The sequence below is a fragment of the Streptopelia decaocto genome (assembly GCF_964273445.1).
Source record: "Streptopelia decaocto genome assembly, chromosome: 10".
Taxonomy (NCBI): Eukaryota; Metazoa; Chordata; class Aves; order Columbiformes; family Columbidae; genus Streptopelia; species Streptopelia decaocto.
In genome coordinates, this window is record NC_138665.1 from 1,714,068 (window position 1) to 1,733,058 (window position 18,991).

The window sequence follows — 18,991 nt, forward strand, 5'->3', positions numbered from 1 at the left end:
CTCCGGAGATGATAAACACTTCCAAAGAGGACGGTGAATGAAATGTCCCCATCACACCCAGACCCTGTCCCTTGCCCACCCTCAGCTCCCAAAACCAGAGGCCTCAAGGCAAAATGCCACAAAATAAGAAGCTGACCCCAGGCAACACAGTTACCCCCAAGCCCATCTCCAGAGCCTGGGGAGCACAACGCAGAGCTCAACCACTCCTGAAGCCACCTTAGGGAGCATTCAGCCAAGCTCTGTCCATCCTTATTTATTGCCTCATAACCACAACACTAGTGTAACTGTACTATGATGGACTGTGGTGTCCAAGTTGCATTAAGTTTATCCTTTTCCTTGACATTTGGGACATTATATAAATCAGATATGGCTGCAGTAGCCTGTGCTATGCTGAGCTGCGAGTAGCACCGTACCTTTAATGCTGAAAATGAACACAACAGCCTATAGGAGGAAGCACTGTCCAGGGGTTGAAGCACAGGAGTGGAAGAGACTTGGGGTTTTCTTCTGTCTTTGGCTGTATGGTACTGGGAGAATCATTTTAAAAGGACGATAAAGAAGAAAATAAATAAAAACAAACAAACAAACAAACAAAAAAACACAGAAAAAAACAACAAAACATATTCCCACCTAATGTACCTTGTCCTGCAATTCAATGTTTAGTGCATAACTAGTGACCTCAGATATAGAACCCCTTGAAAGTCAGAATCAACATCAACAACAAAATATGTTTGTAAAAGCTCTTCGTTTTAATGCTGCTGCTGCAGAGTCTGCATGGTGCAAAAGAGTTGGGTGGATGTGGTCCCAGCCGGTTTTGGTGCTCACAAACACGCTGAAAGATTCTCTCAAACTGTTTATGGTCTTTCGTGTGTGTGTGTGTGTGTGTGTGTGTGTGTGTCCCACCTGGATTTCACAGTGGTTGGAGCTACATGCAAAGACGAGATAAAGGTTTGATCCAACATAAGTTATTATATAAACTGGGAAGAGGGTTATCACTCTTTTTCCCTATGTTTTCGTAGCTCCACCACAGCAAGGTGGTGATAAATATAATGAATACTAATAAACATCTACTAATTCAGCACATTTAGCCAGCTATTAAGATTTCTTTTTTCTGATAGATAATCAGATTAATTAGATTAAATGATGTCCAGGAGTGGGGAGAGGTATTTGCCACATAGGCTAAACTGGGAATATAAGAATTGGCAGCTGGGAACCACACAAGAAGCTGCTCCACATTAATTCATCCATTTTTCTCCCTGCCACTGTATATGGACTGGTCTGAGTAGTCCAGCATCCTCAGCCTGCAGAAGCTGGAACCAGTCCTCCCTTATTCTGCTCCTCTGCATCCTCCTGGAAAGCCAGTGGTGACTAAAGCTGGGCTAAGTAAATCCTGGGCCAGCTTAAGAAAAGCTTGTCTGTGTTCCTGAAATGCACATGTCACCTAAGTCTTGCTTAAAACACGCTGCTGTGGGAAACCCAGGGCTATGATTTTTCAAAGCCTTCATCAGCTGCAAATAACACCAAAAAACTCAGTTGCCACTTGGGCACGTGCATCCCAAATAGTTGGATTGGAAGAAGTGGAAGATCACTGAACTGTATGTATGGTCAAGAGAGTCTCCCCCAGCAAACCCAGCATCACCTCCAGTAAAAGCTTCTGTAAAAAAAAAGTAGAATATCCACTTTTTGTTCCACTCTGAGTACCTTAAAAATCAATCTCCTTCTGAATACAAGATATACCCTGCTGTAATTATACTGGTGAAAAGCTGCCTTATTATATATTTTAATATCTAAGGTTGTGTGGTCTAATGGGTCACACAAGCCACCAGCAGCCTGGTTTGTGCTCTATTCCAGTTACAAGTCATGTCACTGTTGCATGACTTGGTTTCCTGGTTTATAAAATGGTGGTTATTCTTCTAATTTCCTTGATAAAACACCATGAGACTACCACCACAAAAAGCTGAGACTCACCATACTCACGTAAACACATCTGTGCCAGAGCACAGCTACCTCTATACCTGTGAATACATACCCACGGTGTGCAGAGACTGAGATTAGCAGATCATTAAATCAGAGGGGACTGGAGTTAACACCTATAAATAGGCTGAGTCTAAAACAACTGGTGTACAGGGATCTACATTCTCACCAAGTGTGGAAATTATTCATCTGGCTGGTTGGGCCATCATAGGAAATGTCGATTTGTGAAAACTTTGGGGAATGAGGCTCCTATTCCGAGACCTAAGTAAGAGCCAGGCTGAAAATCTGACTCCTGTTGTTGCTGAGCTGAGCGAAGGGAAATACGGCCCCATGTGAATGCAGTCTCTCTTGGCTTGCTTGGGGAATAGGTGCCTTTTGCAAGTTTACTCTAATGGGACAGAAAAGAGAAATTATTCTGGGAAAAAATGATTAGAACTTCTTCTGCTTCCTTCCTGCTTTTGGGATGAGCTGGTTTCATCTCTGTTTATGACATGTGAGTCCATTTACCAACTCTCTTCCGCGACTACTGCTTTAGGAGCTGTCCATAGCAAACGCCTTTGGTTACCAGTGCCCACAGGCAATGCTGATGTCTGACCCAGCTTTGAGGCAGCTCCTCCTGGGAACTCCATCAGCCCATGGGCTGGGACAGACCCCTGTGCTGTGAGACCAGAGCAAACAGCAGGGCCATGTGTCACCAGGGGCACCAAGTGAGCACAACCTGCTTGAGGGAGATGCTGCAGATCCCCCAGACAAAGCTCATCCACAGACAAGCCCAAGTTCGTGTCTGTTGGAGAATGAAAGACACAGGGTCTTCACATCTATTGTGGCCAGGAAGACTGCCTAAATCCATGTGCCCTGTGCTGCTGGGCTAGGAGAAAATAGGATGGAATTAACTTTCAGGGCATCCTCCAAGATAACAATTCCTTTGCCCCACATTTAAAGCCTTCTGACAGTAGATGGGGAGAGCTAGGCAGGTTCAGATCAGAGATCCGAAGGCCAGGCTGAACTTGGAAGAAGCTGGAGGAGACCAAGTCAGAGATTAATTTTCTGCTTAAAAGCAACTCCATAAGAGACTCTAATCTGTTCCCATCCCTCGCAATCAATCGGCATTAGGTAAACACACTTGGAAATGTCGAGTACATGTAAAATGCCATTTCGTCACTCAGGTCAGGGTCTGAATGCATGGGCTTCTCCTGCCACTGGGATTTTGGCTACTCAATCATGGCTCCACATGGTGTTCACTGTCACCTACATAACCTTCCTCTGTCCTGGCAGCTTTTAAAGGCTGAATTGACTGTTCAGAAAGCTCCTCTGCTTCTCCTGGCACTTTCCATAGCTCTGTCCCCCTGACATGCTGTAGTGCCTCAAAAAGTGCTTGGGAGTCCCACGTGGGACTCTGGTCTTCAAAACCAGCCTCACAAACTGGAGTCGGATCTAAGCAGCTGTGCTGGAGAAGTCAGTGCTGAGCTGCAAACACCATTTTAAGCACGAGGAAATCTCTCTTCTGAGTCTGTGTCTCTCTGCTGAACGTGGGCACTACCCATGCACTCAAAGTCATGAGGCATGCAGGGCACATCGTCAGAAAAATAGGCCAACAACTTTCCTTGGCATAGTGCTTGAATAAGACCATGCTTTCCAAAACTGATTCTTGGCTCTCATGGTTGGCAAAGTCACATTGATGCTCTTGTGCCTTGGTCTTTCCATCTGCAAAATGGAAGCATTTCCAAGAGGGCTGGAATTGAACCCCCTCATGCTCTTAGGACACCTTGAGCTCTTGCTTTGTGCTAGCCCATGGATGGTGGGTTGACAGTGGTAAATCAGGCAAGTCTCTCCTCTGTGCTTCAAGCTACTTGCAAAGGAACAGAAGAGACATGACCTGTCTGAGGTAAAGGATGATGGCAGCATGAGAAGAAGTGGAAAGAATGAACCATCCACCCATTTAGGAAGGGTCTCAGCATGATCTCTTCTAGCAAGAGTTGTGGCAGTAAAAATCCTAGTCACTTCCTAGGTGGGATTTGATACATTCAGGAGAAGGTTTATATGATGAGAGTGGTGTGATAACACAGGCCAGGAGTAGATGACCTTGGAAGACTCTTCTAGCCTACACTCCTGGCAGATTTACAAGATTGCATTGCTGTTGGTGTGTGAGAAATGGTGTTTCTAGCAGAGACAGACCAAAGCTACAGAGTCTGATGCTACAGCCCAGTTTCCAAGGGGCTGTAGCATGTAGGCAAAGAGTTTTTCAAGCAGTCCCACGAACAGAAACAGCTTGGTCCTTCCTTCTCCTGAGTCAGGAGTGTTTGAGCCATTTCCTTTGCACCTCAGTTGAAAGCAAGCTTTCTGGTATGCTGAAGATGTTCCTCTTGTTCCTTCCTGATTTGCAGGGTGTCCTCACACTATGTTGAGCATATAGAATTTTTTTCTTGTTTTCACCATTAATACAGTGCTAGAAACTCATCTAAGCTGGGAGACATGGAAATGTCTGAGGTCAAAAGCCCTCCCATTTGCAGGAGAATACAGGGAGGGCAGACTCAAGAGTTTGCTTTGGGGTACTCTGGGTTTATTACTATGACTTGCTCAGGGCACAGGGCCAGCAAGCGCACAGGGCTTCTCCAGTGGTCCAGAGAGATTCACAACAGCTCACTCCATTCCAGGGCAACACTGGAGTGCTTCCAGATCCGAGGCTTCGGAGGACAGATGGGCTGGCGTGTCTTGTTGCACCCCATGTTTCCCCACCCTGATTCACTCCCAACCCCAAGCTGGGATGTGACGAGCCGTCTGTCAGACAGGTTTGCAGAAACACTGGTTGTAATGCAGGCATGTGCTGAAGCAGATCCTCCTATCCCCCTCTGCTTGCACCAGCACCATCCTCAGCCTGGCTGCTCTGCCAAGCCAGATGGCGTCTTCACCCTGGGGCACCGCGTTGGCAGAGCCCAAAGAACAGACTGTCTGCAATGAGGCTGACATAGGTTCCTCCTGCAACCTGCCTGTCATCTACCTTGGTTTTGACTTGAGGTTTTCTTCTTATCACATCTCTCTGTTGTATGATGCATGCTTGAGTCTTATGGGATAGCACCTAAATATATCCTCTGTGTAAGAAAATCTAAGTATACATGGAAAGTTTTATAGCCCAGGTTGTTTCCAGCTCACTGTCTAAATGATCTGCATCCTAGAAACACAGTGGGCAGGATGTTTGCTTTTACAGAGAGTACCCAAGTACCTATAGGAGAGTGACATTGTGATAAGGCAAAGGTCACAGTAGCTGCTTCAGCAAAAGGTTGAACTGGCTGGGTTACCAGCTTATACTGAGGGCAGAATTTGGTCTGGAGAATTCACTTGGGTCCGAAAAGTCCTCCAGAGCGATCCCAGTGAATACAAGGCAGAGAACCATTGGGAGTGGTTAGTGTGCTGACATGCCACTTGCTCAGAGGTGCTCTGCTGCTCTTCAGGAATTGCTTCTGCTATGACCAGCCATTCCTGACTCCCCTTCCCTCTGAGTCATGAAGACATGGAGAAGTATTTCCAAACCTGCTCCAGCATCCTTCCCCGTTGGGCTTTTCTCTGACAGTGCTTGCCTGAAACACAGTGGCATTTGCAGTCCTACATCATGATTTTAATTTCCCAGCTTAAAAGAGGTCATGAAGAAAAGGCTGCGTGAGACATCTCTGCTTTAGAGATGAGTAGTTTCGAAGTGGCCATCCAGTTCCTGACTCCAGATGGTGAAATGAGATCAGTGGATACGCATGTTCTCGTTACTGTCAGCAAATATCGCACAGGATGGAAACGGATCTCCAATATGGTATTTCCATCATCCTTGAAGTCAGTGGTGATGATGCTGGTTTCATCATTGCCCAAGAGGGTCTTAGAAAATCTTCCTATATTGATGACATTGAACCAAAACCTTCATCATCAGCATCTCCCACATTCTGGGAGGAGTTTGCAGCCTAGTCCTCATCCTGCTACTGATTTCTAACCATGCTTTGCTGCAGAGACATCTAAGCTTTCCTAATGAAAAGCCAATTAAAGCACACCATTGAGCACAGCCTTTTTCCTTCCTTGTCCAAACCTATCTGCCACAGAAAGGACACAACCACTGTAGTGCAAGTTGGCAGATGCTGCTAAAAATGGGAAAGATGCATAAGTAAATTATTGAAATGCCAGCCTGAAGTCTCAACTGGGACCATACCAGACAGGGTCAGACATACATGGCCTCTTATCCACTCGGTTCCCAGCACTGCAAAGCCACCTGAGCTCCTCACCCAGCAGAAGCAGATTAACCACTTTTTATAGAAGCTGGCGGTGCCTGAAGTTTCCAGGCTGCTCATTCGGACACAGCGAGTCCTCAGCACGGAGAATAGAGGGTGTTGGAGGAAGAACCATTGGAGGATCGTCACTTTGATTTAACTTCACATGTGCACATGTCTGGTGCCTACAGACAGAGCTGTACAGCTCCTGGAGAAGGGAGGTGAAGGAAGAGAGACAAAGATGTGTCTCAGTGATGTCGGTACAGGTTTGCTGCTGATTTATGGGCATCGAGAGGCTGCACAGGATCAGCGACTCGGGGGTGAGAGCCTCTTTGACCCTCTACTATTCTCACTGACATTCAAAAACCCCAGGGTGGGATTTTAATTAGCGCATAGAGAGGGAATGGCAAGAGGAAAGCTGAAAGAAGCACTGCACTGAGGAAGGGGAGAAATGCAGATGGGGAAGAGAGAGGAACAGAGAAGCTGTAAAGGGTAATTTTCCTGCTGACTGACAGTGACACAGCTATAAGACCCTGAATGTATTAAGAGTAATGCAGTGCCACATAAGAGTCTTGCAGTTGGGGCTTCTGCTGCCTTTTTAAGACGAGCTCCACTTTGTTTAAGGATGAAAGTTTCCTGCATTTACCCCTCATTTGTGAATCATAACAACAGCACAGTGGAATTTGAAACTGTGTGTGCTGGACCCTTCTGACGTACACGAAATATGGGGTTTTTCCTCTAACAAATATTCCTCCCTCAACATGTATTTCTTCTTGTTATCTCTAGATAAGGAACTCATCAAGCAGATGTAGCAGCGGCGGGTCTCTGTGACAACATCCTTGCAATGTGATGTATCACAAGATCATCATCAGAGCAGGGTGCATAACTGGTTTTGTTTTTTTTTTTTTAGCTGAGAAAATAATCAAACTATGGAAAAACTTGTGTCTCATTTTCAGTTTATAGCCATTTCCCCCCTTAAAAATACATATTAAAAGACCTTCCAAAGAGTTTTGGAGCAGTACAATGGGGATTTTAGCAATGCTTATGGTCACTGGAGAGCGGGCAGGACCCCCTGTCTGAGGATGAGGAGGTCGAGGCACTGTGAGGTGAAGTGAATTGTGTCCAAGCTCAGAAAGCTTAACAAACTGGAAATAGCAGCCAAGAAGCTATGCCAGCACCTTCCTTGCAATCACCAGACCACGTTCTGTGTAATAACAGAGTGCACACAAGCAAACACACATTAAGCCTGTTCCTTCCTTCTCTTGGGATGTGGAGGAATCGTGTCCCACTGCTGCGGTTGATAAAAGCCTTCAGAAGTCAGAGAGGGACCCAAATTCTTGTTTCATTCTGTTTTGGAAGAACTTGTAAAGGCTGGTTTATAAAACCTCTTGGCAACTTCTTCTGACTTTCCAGACCCCCTCATCACTTCTACAGCACCAATCAACCCCTCCTTCTCTGGAGACCACACTTTAAGTTGCCTCAAGACATGTCAGTAGTGACCTACAGGCTTTCCATCGCAGCTCATGAAAATATTTGCACCAATTTGAGTCTTGGTAATGCAGGTGATGAAGCACTGAAGAGCACAGTGCATTTTCACTTCAATGCAAGGTCTGTTGAAGGCACCAACATTTCCCTGATGTTATGTCACACGATACAAACACAGGGGTTGGCATGAGAATTGCAGAGGGGTGAATTGTTGCTCAGATGACAGCGGACAGGAATTTGCCTGCAGAACAAGGCTAATCATGCTGAACGCCACCAAGAGAAGAAAGTGTTATCTGGTATTCATCTCTCCAGTCCAAAGGGAGGACAGGCAAGATGGTCTGAGCTTCCTCTTCCAAGATGTAGTGGCACAGACACAGGGTTAAAACATATCTTGATGTAGTTGCTATGTGCCTGGAGCCCTGCTCCAGGCTTCCCTTCTCCATGGCTTCCCAAGACCTCAGCACCAGCATCTCCCCTGCCATCCTCCTCTAACCATGTCTGTCCTGGGCTTCCACCCTGACTCTCAGAACGAGGATGCACACCCTCCAGGATACCTTTTCTGACCCCAAAATAGAGACCCCATCCCTCCAGCCCTGCAGGTCCCGCTCTGGGCAGGGATACAACCTTGCCAAGGGCGCTGGGCAGAGCATTTTCTGTGGGGAGCCTCCAACCAGTTGCCCAGGGGCACCTTGCATTTGTTGCCTTCCAAATGCATTACCAAATTCAGGTTATTTTTAGGCTCTTCTCCTAAAGAAACAAGATTAATATGATCACAGTGCAAGCACACATGCGTGTATACTATGTATGAAACAGTGTACCTCTGCATTTGTCTCACTCAGATATTTTGAATTCTTTGGGCAATTTCAACTAAGTTTGAAGGAGCACTATAAGGTGTTGGGGAAAACAGCCGATTGGACAGAGGAGAAACAATATAAGTACTTCCAGCAAACTCCATCCTGGGGTGTATTAGAAGGGGGGTGGTTAGTAAGTCAAGAGAGGTTCTCCTCCCCCTCTACTCTGCCCTGGGGAGACCACACCTGGAATATTGTGTCCAGTTGTGGCCCCTCGGTTCCAGCAGGACAGGGAACTGCTGGAGAGAGTCCAGCGCAGCCACCAAGATGCTGCAGGGAGTGGAGCATCTCCCGGGTGAGGAAAGGCTGAGGGAGCTGGGGCTCTGGAGCTGGACAAGAGGAGACTGAGGGGGGACTCATTCCTGGGGATCAATATGGAAAGGGTGAGTGTCAGGAGGATGGAGCCAGGCTCTTCTGGTGACAACCAGTGACAGGACAATGGGTGCAAGCTGGAACACAGGAGGTTCCACTTGAATATGAGTAGAAACTTTTTCATGCTGAGGGTGGCAGAGCCTGGCCCAGGCTGCCCAGGGAGGTTGTGGAGTCTCCTTCTGTGCAGACATTCCAACCCGCCTGGACACCTTCCTGTGTAACCTCATCTGGGTGTTCCTGCTCCATGGGGGGATTGCACTGGATGAGCTTTCCAGGTCCCTTCCAACCCCTGACATTCTGGGGTTCTGTGAAATAAAGTCTCCCCATGCACTTGCCTTTCCCGCACGTTCAAAGCCTTTTTGCCCTTGTGGATGCTGAGAGGGAGACGCTGGGTAGCGGCGTTAGCGCCAAATCTGCTTTGCCGGGAGGTGGAAAGGGGCCCCCCGGGTGATGCCCCGGCACGGAGCTCCAGATGAGGGGTGGGTGCGGGAATGAGGGGGAGACCGATCCGGAGGCGGGGAGGGAGGGCGGGGGCGAGGCGGGGCCGGGGCCGGCGGGGGCCGGCGCTCGCCGCCTCCCCGAGGATAAAACGACAGCGCCAGAGCCGGGCGCGCAGAGCGGAGCGGCGGCGCGGACCGTTACGGCGGGGACCGTTACGGGAACGGCGCGGACTGGACGGGTACGGAGCGGCCGGGCCGCCCTGCGGAGGTGAGGGGGGCGGCGGGGCTGCCAGCCCGCTGAGCCGGGACAGGCTGCGGGGAGGAGAGTCCCTTAGCTGGCCGGTGCGATGCTGGGGACGGCTCTGGCTCCTGGCTGAGCCGGTGTCCCCGCCGGTGTCCCCGCCGGTGTCCCCGCCGGTGTCCCCGCCGGTGTCCCCGCCGGTGTCCCCGCCGGTGTCCCCGCCGGTGTCCCCGCCGGTGTCCCCGCCGGTGTCCCCGCCGGTGTCCCCGCTGCCTCTTTGCCCGGTCCGGGGTGGGGGGTTGCAGCTGCCAGCAACAGCGCTCCGTGCATGAGGCGGGCGGGGGGAGGCGGCTTTGTTGTTGTGTCCCCCCACACACCCCTGCAAACTCCCAGCCCTGCTCTGGGCAGCCCTCAGCCCCTGCCACCCGTAATAAAGGGACCTGGCTCCAGGCTCCTGCCTGGTCTTCTGTAGCAGGGGGACAGCGGCATGGGCATGTCACCAGAGAAAGAGACTCAAAGCCACTGCAGGAAAGGATTTGGGAAGCTGGAAGCCATGTGGACCTGGCTGATCCACTTTCTGATCCTTGGCAGAGGCTTACCTGAGTCGCTTCTTGTTCAAAACCGACTTTCCCTGAGCATCCCGATGAGCTGGGAGGAGGTGTGTGGCCGTGAAATGCAGGCTTAGCTTTCCCCCATACCCAAAAGTGCCCACAGAGTTTTATCTTTGCCCTTTAGTTTCTCTGAAATTTGCATTAGGATCCTTTTGTGCTGTTCCTGTGAAGCTGTACAGCAGGACACAAGGATGGGCCAAGACTTAGAATTGTCTCCTGGCTGCAGGACCAGTTCCTGGGGGGCACAGGCAGCTACTGCCAACTTCAAAGCAGCCCTAGGGCTGCACTAACATTACACAGGGGAGACGGCAGAGCTTCAGGCCAACCCTGCCCGGCAGTTGGGGACAGTGCAGGGAAAACCCTTTTCTCCATGGTCTCCTAAATCCCTGCATGAAGCATGGTTTGGATCAGGAGTCTGTCTGCTGTGCCAGGTTTATGTAAGCGCTGATTTGCGGTGTCAAGAGATGGCTAAGAATCAGCTTGCCTTTGGAAAATGTATAAATATATGGCATCTGGCCCAAGGCTGTACGAGTAGCCCAGTATTTGTCTTGGTCCCAACCCTTGGAGAGATTCTGCCATCTCTCACCTGCTCTCAGCTTAGCCTTGAGTCTCTATCGAGTACTTTCCAGGAGCAAGGATGGAGCAGGAGTGCCAAAAGGCACTGTCACTCTGTCCTTTTTAGTGGCTGCTTTTCTGGCAGACCTGTGGGTGCTCCTTGTGTGGGACCATAAACCCCCCTCCAGTGCACCGGTTCGGCAGGCGTCACCGCTCCATAACGCAGCCCTCCCCAGCACACTTGGCAGCTCCTCCTGACCGGCAGGATGCTGGGCCAGGCGGCTCACCGGTCAGACCCAGGGTGGGACAGTTCTGGCTTTCCTGTTGTTAACATCGGTACAGCATCCTTGCACCTTCCTTGGCAAAGGTGCTGAGCCCCAGCCCTGGGAGCTGACTGCCGGGAGGGCTGCAGGTGGAGACGGCATGTTCTGACCACAGACAACACTTTTCCCTTCTTGTGGCATGGAAGGGAAAGCGGCGTTAGCTAATGCTGCTTATTCCAGGAACCAGAGATTAGGGAAGATAACTGACTTCTAGACTCCTGGAGAGACAGTGGCCTGATCCTGCACTGCTTGCTGCCCCAAAGCAAGTGCAGTCTGGCTTGGGATCGGTGGAACGGTGAGCTGCATTTGCTGGCAGGCTTAACATTGGCATGTTGCCGCTTTTTGTTGCAGGTGGGAAGGCAGCAGTAGATCATAATGGCCCTGGCAGACAACGAGGGCTGTGCCAAACCCAGCGAGGACTTCCCTTTCCCCGAGATAATTGAGCTCAATGTGGGTGGGCAAGTCTACATCACCCGTCACCCCACCCTGGTCAGCGTGCCTGGCTCACTCCTCTGGGAGATGTTCACCCAGAAGAACGTCCGCTCCCTGGCCCGTGACAGCAAGGGACGTTTCTTCGTGGACCGGGATGGTTTCCTCTTCCGCTACATCTTGGATTACATGAGGGACCAGCAGCTCGTGCTGCCTGACCACTTCCCAGAGAGGAGTCGCCTGCGGCGAGAGGCTGAATATTTCATGCTGCCGGAGCTTGTGAAGATGTTGGCCCCCAAGTTCAGCAAGCAGAACTCGCTGGGAGATGACCCATGCCAAAGCGACCCAGAGGAGATCTCCCCCAGCGCGGATGCCACCCGCAACCTGACCTCTGCCAGTGCCATGCTCCCCAGCACCGTGGCTGGTGGCCCTGGGGGTGTCACCGCTGGCATGGGTGCTGCCGGCACCGACATCCGCAGGGCAGGTTTCATCACCATCGGCTACCGGGGTACGTACACCCTGGGCAGGGACAGCCAGACGGATGCCAAGTTCCGCAGGGTGGCACGGATCATGGTCTGTGGCAAGACGGCGCTGGCCAAGGAGGTCTTTGGGGATACCTTGAATGAGAGCAGGGACCCGGACAGGCCCCCGGAGAGGTACACCTCCCGGTACTACCTCAAATTCACCTTCTTGGAGCAAGCCTTTGACAAACTGGCTGATGCTGGCTTCCACATGGTGGCTTGCAACTCCACAGGCACCTGTGCCTTCGCCCATGACCAGACAGATGACAGGATCTGGACCTCTTACACCGAATATGTTTTCTACCGTGAGTGACACCAAAAAATAAACACCTCGCAAACCAAACACCAACTCTCCCTTTCCTCTCCTGTGCTGGCTGTTGACTAGAAGGTAGACAGACATCCAACCCCTGAATCCCAACAACCCCCTTTTGCCTCCTTTTGAGTTTGTTCTTGGTTATTTTTCCCCATTCCTTCCTCCACATTGAACCTGTTTGACTCTTCCTTGTAGCAGCTGCTGACCAACAGCCTTCTTCCCTCTCTCCGACTTCTGCAGTAGCCGCCTGTAGCTCCCAACCCTCCCTGGATGTGTGGACTTGGACTCTGTCGTGTACGTGTTTTGGGTGGGAGGGAGGGATACACTGAACTGTGCTCTGGGCTGGGATTCCTGCAGCTCCCCGGGTACCTGCTGCATATGCTGTATTTGATCTGCCAAGGGGTTCAAGTGGGAAAGTGTTGATTTAAGGACATGGAGAAAGGTGGGAAGCTGAGAGGAGGGTGGGGGTGGAAAGATGAAGCCTGGCAGCACGGATATATTGCCATTAGCCCATGTAAGCAGCTTAGCATTTAGACTGTCAGTGCTGGGGAAGGTTAGATAAAGATGCGCCCTGTGTTTGCAGTTCTGATTCAAAGCATCGCTGCTGCTCTGGGACGCCTTGGGGTTTTTTTTGGGGGGGGTACCGGGGTGGGGATGAATAGACAAATGCTCTGTTCATGCACATGTTGGGGGGTGGGGGGGAGTGGGGAAGGCTTTACATGCTCTCGGGTGTAAAATGCTTATACATCTCCCAAACTGGTTGGAGGTCTGTCAGAAAAAAAGTATCTTTATCTTTCCTTGAGAGTATGATAGCGATGTGGGCTCAGAGGGACAGGTTGTGTGGCTCCAGTGAGTGGCAGCTGGGCTCAGCCACCACTTCACAGGTTAAAGGGAATCTTTGCCCACCACGAAAATCTTTGCTATTTCAGCAATCTCTTGTGAAGGTCTCTGCAACCCCAGCTCTCCACAGCCTGCCTGTGGGCCTGGGGCTGGCTGCTGCTGCTTTACCATGCCTGGGCAATGTGTAATAAAGGAACAAAACCGACTTGCCTCCATCTTCGTGTGCAAAGGAGGTAGCTCTGGGTGTGCACTGTGGGCACTGAGCTGTTGTGTGAGCAGGAGAACAGCGCTGGCACATGGGCAGGAGCGATGTGCTGTACTCTACAGATTGAAGTGAAGGAAGGAGGACAAACTTACTGGAGCCCTCTTTCCCTGCTCTGACCACCCCCTTTCTCTCTGAATCTTTGCTCCCCTCCCAGCTGGGTGAAACTGCAAAGTAGCACATCCCTGATGCAAATGGTGTGGTCTAGAATTATCTGCTTGCTTGCAGACCAGCCCTGGGTGATACATTCATCCCCATCACTCAAGCAGAGCCTTGTGAGCTCTGGACCAAGGTGTCAGCCTGCAGATCTTGGTGCCAACACCTGCAGGAGCACTCATAGGTGACCTCCGTCCCCTGATGTCCCCAACCGTTGCCTGCTTGCTCTCGTCTCCCTCATACCCCCCATCCATCCCTGGTCTTCCACCCCTGGCTGCTTCCCCAGCAGCCCCTGTGAAGCTCTTGGTGCAGGGAGCTAAAGGGTCATCTCACCAGCCAAAAGGACTTTTCCTCTGGCCGTTCATTTGGGAGGAAGGCTTGCAGCTGGTTTCCCAAGAGGCAGGAGGGCTGCAGCCTTCTGGCACGCAGGGCAAGCAAAACTTCACCGTAAGGCAGTCCCTGAAGAAGGGGAAGGCGAAAATGGTATTTTTATAAGGGCCCGTTCCTCATTGCAACAACACTTTGAAGAGGAAATGCCAACCAGCTTTAAAAAAAAAAGGGAACTTGAGCTCGGTGCGGAGAGAGAGGCTGAAGGGCAGAATTAAAACCTTTTTAAATAAAGGAGGAAGGGAGATGCACTCCATGTTTGATTGTTGTTTTGTTTGTTTTTTTTTAATTAAAGTTTTTCTGATCATTATTAATTAGGACTGACTGGAAAAAGAAATTACTGCCTTGTGAGAGACATGGGTGTTTGGAAGTTTGCTTTTCCCCCTGAAACTGAAATGAAAGATGGATCTCACAGGAGCAAGCGTTTTTCCTGAGGTAGAGACCATAATGGCAAAGTCAACATTTAGGTGGTTTTGATCTGCCAGGTTATGTGATCTGGGCCGTTAAACCCAATACCTCAAGTGTAATATGATCAGAGCAGAAGAGTTTACTTTTGAATCATTTTAGAGTCTGATGGCTTTCATGAAAACTGATACTTTGCAGAAAAAAATACCTTTGTTGAGATCTATGTCAAAAAAAAAAAAACCAAACCAACAATTTTGGGTTTCTTTCTTTTCTTTGCATATGTATAGTAATGGACAAGTGTCCTTTTGCTGCTGCCCATGGCTGGGAGGAGAACCTGGTCAATTTGATCCGTGGTGGCATGGAAAAGCCATGGTTTAAGGTACTCATCCTCTGATCAATCATGGCAAATCAATTGACCTGGGGAAAAAAAAAAAAGGCAGGGGATGGCTGAAGTGAGTCGTGAAGCTCTGCTGGTCTCCAGGGCTTCAAGGAGACAGAAGGCACTTTCCTGATGTCACCTGTTTTGCTGGCTTTTCCTGGGAACACACCTGCATTTCTGTGTGTTTCCAGATCTCGAGGTGCCTGCTGGACCATGGTGCTCTGTCTCTACGTTGGGCTTATTTGAAGCACCTAGGCCTACATAGCTACCCCTGAGCTTCTCATCTCCCACCATCCAGGATGTCCATAGGCACTCAGGGGTAAAAACAACTCTTGTTCAGTTTCCTTCCCTCCTGGATATTGGTGATTTTTCTCTTCCCAAGGAGGTGGCGTGACCCTGCTCTTCAGGCACTAGTTTCTGCCAATGCACAACTGGTTTAAGTTGATGCTCCCAGCTAGCACAGAACCATGCACCAGGTAGAGGCACTGGTGGCAGCACCCTGCTCCTATCTAGGAGCTGTAGGTGAAGATCCTCTGCCTGCATGGCAGGTCCAGGGCTTTGGAGAGGAGCTGGCTGCCCCCAGATCAGCCATGGGTGGCTTTGCTCCAGTGTAGGAGGGCTAGCACCTCCAAGGACGGGCACACGGGCAGTGCACACCACTAGGCAAGCCAGAATGGGTTTCATGTGCATTGTGGGATTACTCACATTGTCTGCAAAAGCCCAGGGCCAGGAGGGATCCCTGTGATTCTTTTAATCTGACCTGCGCAGAGCATTCATCGGCTTTTCTGAGAGGAGCCCTGCTGTGAGTGAGAGGTGGGCACTGTGTCTAAGGTAGAGCCAGATACCAGACCGGCCACCAGCTTGGCCTTGAGGATGGTTTTTAGGGTAGCATAAAAAACCCAAAACCTCCCAAGGGGTCTCTGTGTGGCATCAGGTCCCTCGTGGAAGAGCGTGGACCACAGTGGGGGAGAGTGTCCTTTGGGAAGGTGTCCGGTCTCACTGCAAAGCTCAGCAGCTGCTGAGATCACCAGAAACCAAGGAATGTTTTCATAAAGGGGGTTTAAGATTTCAAAGCTTGTTTTCCCTCTGAGGGGTAATGTAACTCACCCTTTCATTTAGAGATCCCCAGAAAATCTTCCATCCCAAAATAATATCCCTCGTTCAAATGAGGCAGAACATGAACTCGGGCTGGGTCTGCGTTCCCAGGCGAGCACCCTGCCCGCAAATTGCTGGTTACTCACTCGGCATCTCATTCTGCACAAACACTGCAGGAACTGAGCTTTCCCCATAAGGAGAAGCCAAATCCCACCTGTCTCCATCAGACACTTCTGCCACCCTGAGAGAACATCTGAAAACATTTTATGTCTGAGGTCTGACTTCAGCCCCTCTCTAAGAAAACCCCATTTGGTCCTTCCCTGCCCAGAAATTGAGCTCTCCTCGTCCTGCCAGCAGCCATAAGGATGGAGAAGATCAATACTGGCAGACTGGGAAGAGGATGAGCAGGATCCTGTGGGGTCCAGAAGATTAGAGAGGCTAGAAGGGAGTCACAGAAAACTCTGTTCCCAGCCTAGAAATCCCGTCTTGCCATGGGAAACCTGAGAAGCCCAGGCTGCTCAGCACAACACCGAGATCAAGACGGACTAGATCACAGTGTTGAAATAACGAAGTACTTACTGATCAAGAAGAGAAAGGGTAGAAGCAGCAGTATCTGGAAGCTGGATCCAACCCCTTCTAGTCTGAAAAATAAAACCCCAAAAGCTACCTTTAACAGCATGGGTATTTTCTGCTGAGAAAAACCATCAGAGAAATGGGGGTTCTCCATCTCTTAGTGCAGAAACTGCAGCTTGAATGCTTTTCTCTAGGAAGGGGTTTAACAGAACAAAGGTTTTAGGCTCAGTTTAGCAGCTGACACCAGTTGGCTGCAATGCACAGGGGATGAGACAATCTGCAGAGCAAGCTGTGCTCTGGCCAGCCACGAAGAGACCTCTGGGCCTCCTTCCTGGGGCCACAGGAGAAGCAGGAGAGGGAACGCAGCTGAGCAGTGATGGTTTGCGTTTGCTGGAAGTCCCGAGAGCCAGAAGATGCTTTGGGTTGGGTAAGCTGTTCCGGCAGCCGGTGGGGAGCGCTTTGCCAAATGAAGCTTGTTCAACCTGTGCTGACAATTTGCCCTAAGCTAAAGCAGGTTAGACTTTGTGACTTCATGACATGCATGAAGTTTTCTTAAAAGGCGTTTGCATTTTAAAAAGTTTTGCATAGTTCTAGGTGATGGATGGCTGGGAGTTATCATCCCCCCTCCTCTGGGAGAGCTGTACAGTATCTGACTGAAATATGTTCTTGAAAACAGACTAAACCAGATTTCATCTAAATCATATTTGAGTCCACAGTACAACCCCTGCATCCCAGATGTCTGTTCTCTCTCTTTCCTTACCCTTCTCCAGGCTAGACACCCTGATGCACAGTCTGCTTTGCCAACAACATCCTTAAAGTGACCCTAAAGGGGTCCCCAAGGCAGCAGGACAAATATGCTATCAGAAATAAACTTTCTTCCTGTTCACAGACTATTCTAGAGCACAGAAAACTTAACTCAGCCCCACAGTTCCCTAGACTCAGGCCAAAATTCGATGATGTGGTTCAGCAGGAGGCAGAGAAGCACACAGCAATTATAGAGGACAAACACAGCTCTTTACTGCATATTGTTAAGTGCCATCCTCTCTTACAGTTCTAATCAGGGACACAAAAAGCCTCTCCTGCCAGCAGCGTGAAGAAGAGCATTTGTATGGAAAGAACAAATCACCTGGCTGGTGTTACTGGAGGAGCTGTACAAACCCAGCTTTCCTGGATTAATTTAGGAGCTCTGGCAAAGGCTGATCAGAGCCAGCAGGCGGGGATGAGCTGATGTTGGGTGCATTAGGAAGAGTGTGACCAGCAGGTCAAAGGAGGTTATTTATCCTCCCCCCCTGCTCTGCCCTGGTGAGGCCAGATCTGGAGTTCTGTGTCCAGTTCTGGGCTCCCCAGTTTAAGAAGGACAAGGGACTACTGGAGGGAGTCCAGCGAAGGGCTATGAAAATGATGAGGGGTCTGGAGCATCTTTCTTATGAGGAGACACTGAGAGAGCTGGGTCTGTTCAGCCTGGAGAAGCTGAGAGGGGACCTTATTTATGCTTATAAATATCTCCAAGGTGGGTGTTGAGAGGATGGACCAGACTCTTTTCAGTGGTGCCCAACAACAGGATGAGGGGCAATGGGCATAGATGGAAGCACAGGAGGTTCCATCTAAACATGAGGAGAAATTTATTTCCTTTGAGGTGACAGAGCCCTGGAACAGGCTGACCAGAGAGGTTGTGTAGTCTCCTTCTCTGGAGACATTCAAACCCACCTGGACGCAACCCTGTGTGATCTGCTCTGGTGACCCTGCTTCAACAGGGTGGTTGGACTGGATGATCTCCAGAGGTACCTCCAACCCCAACCATTCTGTGATTCTGTAATTCCTGACCATTGAAGTGAGGGAGCCTGGCCTTGTCGTGGTCCTCTCCCATCATCATTTAGAGGATCTCTGTGGGAAGGCAGGGGAGAGGAGTACACTGTGTCCTCTTTCTCTAGACCTGAGCTCCTTGGCATGTTCTCCCCAGGTGATGCCAGAGCTGGGTCCAGGCCACCCACACCTGATGGGAGGAACCATATCAAAGCCACCACAGCAGAGGATAGGGACTGACTCAGCCCGCCCAGGCCACAGCAGCTCAGAGCAATCCCCTGCCCAGGGCCTTTTGCAGAGCTTGATGGTGGACACCTCAATGCCCACCCCAAGGACCATGGCTGGAAAAAACAGCCCAGTTTCACCACAAGCACGCAGAAGGGTGCTGTAGATATGGGGGCCATTTTACAAGTGGAAGCCAAGTTTCAAGGTGCCAGTTGAGATGCACAACCTCCATTGCCCAGCGTCCAGTGAGCCCAGTTTGCTCCTCAGCCCTTTCTGAATGTGCAGGTCCCTTCAATGCTGAGGAAGCTGCTTCCAGTGCCTAGATGGTGTTAGCTCAATTTCTTAAAGAAAGGTATGTGCAACCTCACACAGTGTGTTCCTTCCCTTTTCTTAAAGGACCTGAATCTGTGGGCTAGTTTCATTCCAACTTGTCAGTTTTTCAACTTTTAGGAGACTGCCAGTCTCATGAAAATATGTTTTAGAGTACAGCAGACCCCATCAAATCCCCCT

The 18,991-nt window shown here is 50.1% G+C and overlaps 2 protein-coding genes across 3 annotated transcripts in view; both read left to right on the forward strand.

Annotated features, from left to right (window-relative positions):
• Positions 1–9,535: 9,535 nt before the first annotated feature.
• On the forward strand, positions 9,536–12,978 carry LOC309444035 (BTB/POZ domain-containing protein KCTD12-like). Of its 2 annotated transcripts, none has more exons than XM_082061547.1 (2): positions 9,536–9,631; positions 11,445–12,978. In XM_082061547.1, exon 2 carries the CDS (start codon positions 11,469–11,471, stop codon positions 12,354–12,356), a length of 888 nt encoding a protein of 295 aa, XP_081917673.1. In that variant the 5' UTR covers positions 9,536–9,631; positions 11,445–11,468; the 3' UTR covers positions 12,357–12,978. The 2 variants fall into 2 exon arrangements, with proteins under 2 accessions (XP_081917673.1, XP_081917674.1); XM_082061548.1 differs by having other exon boundaries at positions 9,545–9,602.
• Positions 12,979–16,838: 3,860 nt separating this feature from the next.
• LOC309444303 (uncharacterized protein) overlaps positions 16,839–18,991 on the forward strand; it is a 31,212-nt gene continuing 29,059 nt past the window's right edge. The window contains exon 1 of the mRNA XM_082062000.1: positions 16,839–16,880. The gene's annotated coding sequence lies outside the window, so the exon portion shown is untranslated. The remainder of the gene's footprint in view (positions 16,881–18,991) is intronic.

What these genes read in the sequence shown, in the direction of transcription:
- LOC309444035 (XM_082061547.1), top strand. Translation starts at nt 11,469, where the DNA reads ATGGCCCTGGCAGACAACGAGGGCTGTGCCAAACCCAGCGAGGACTTC.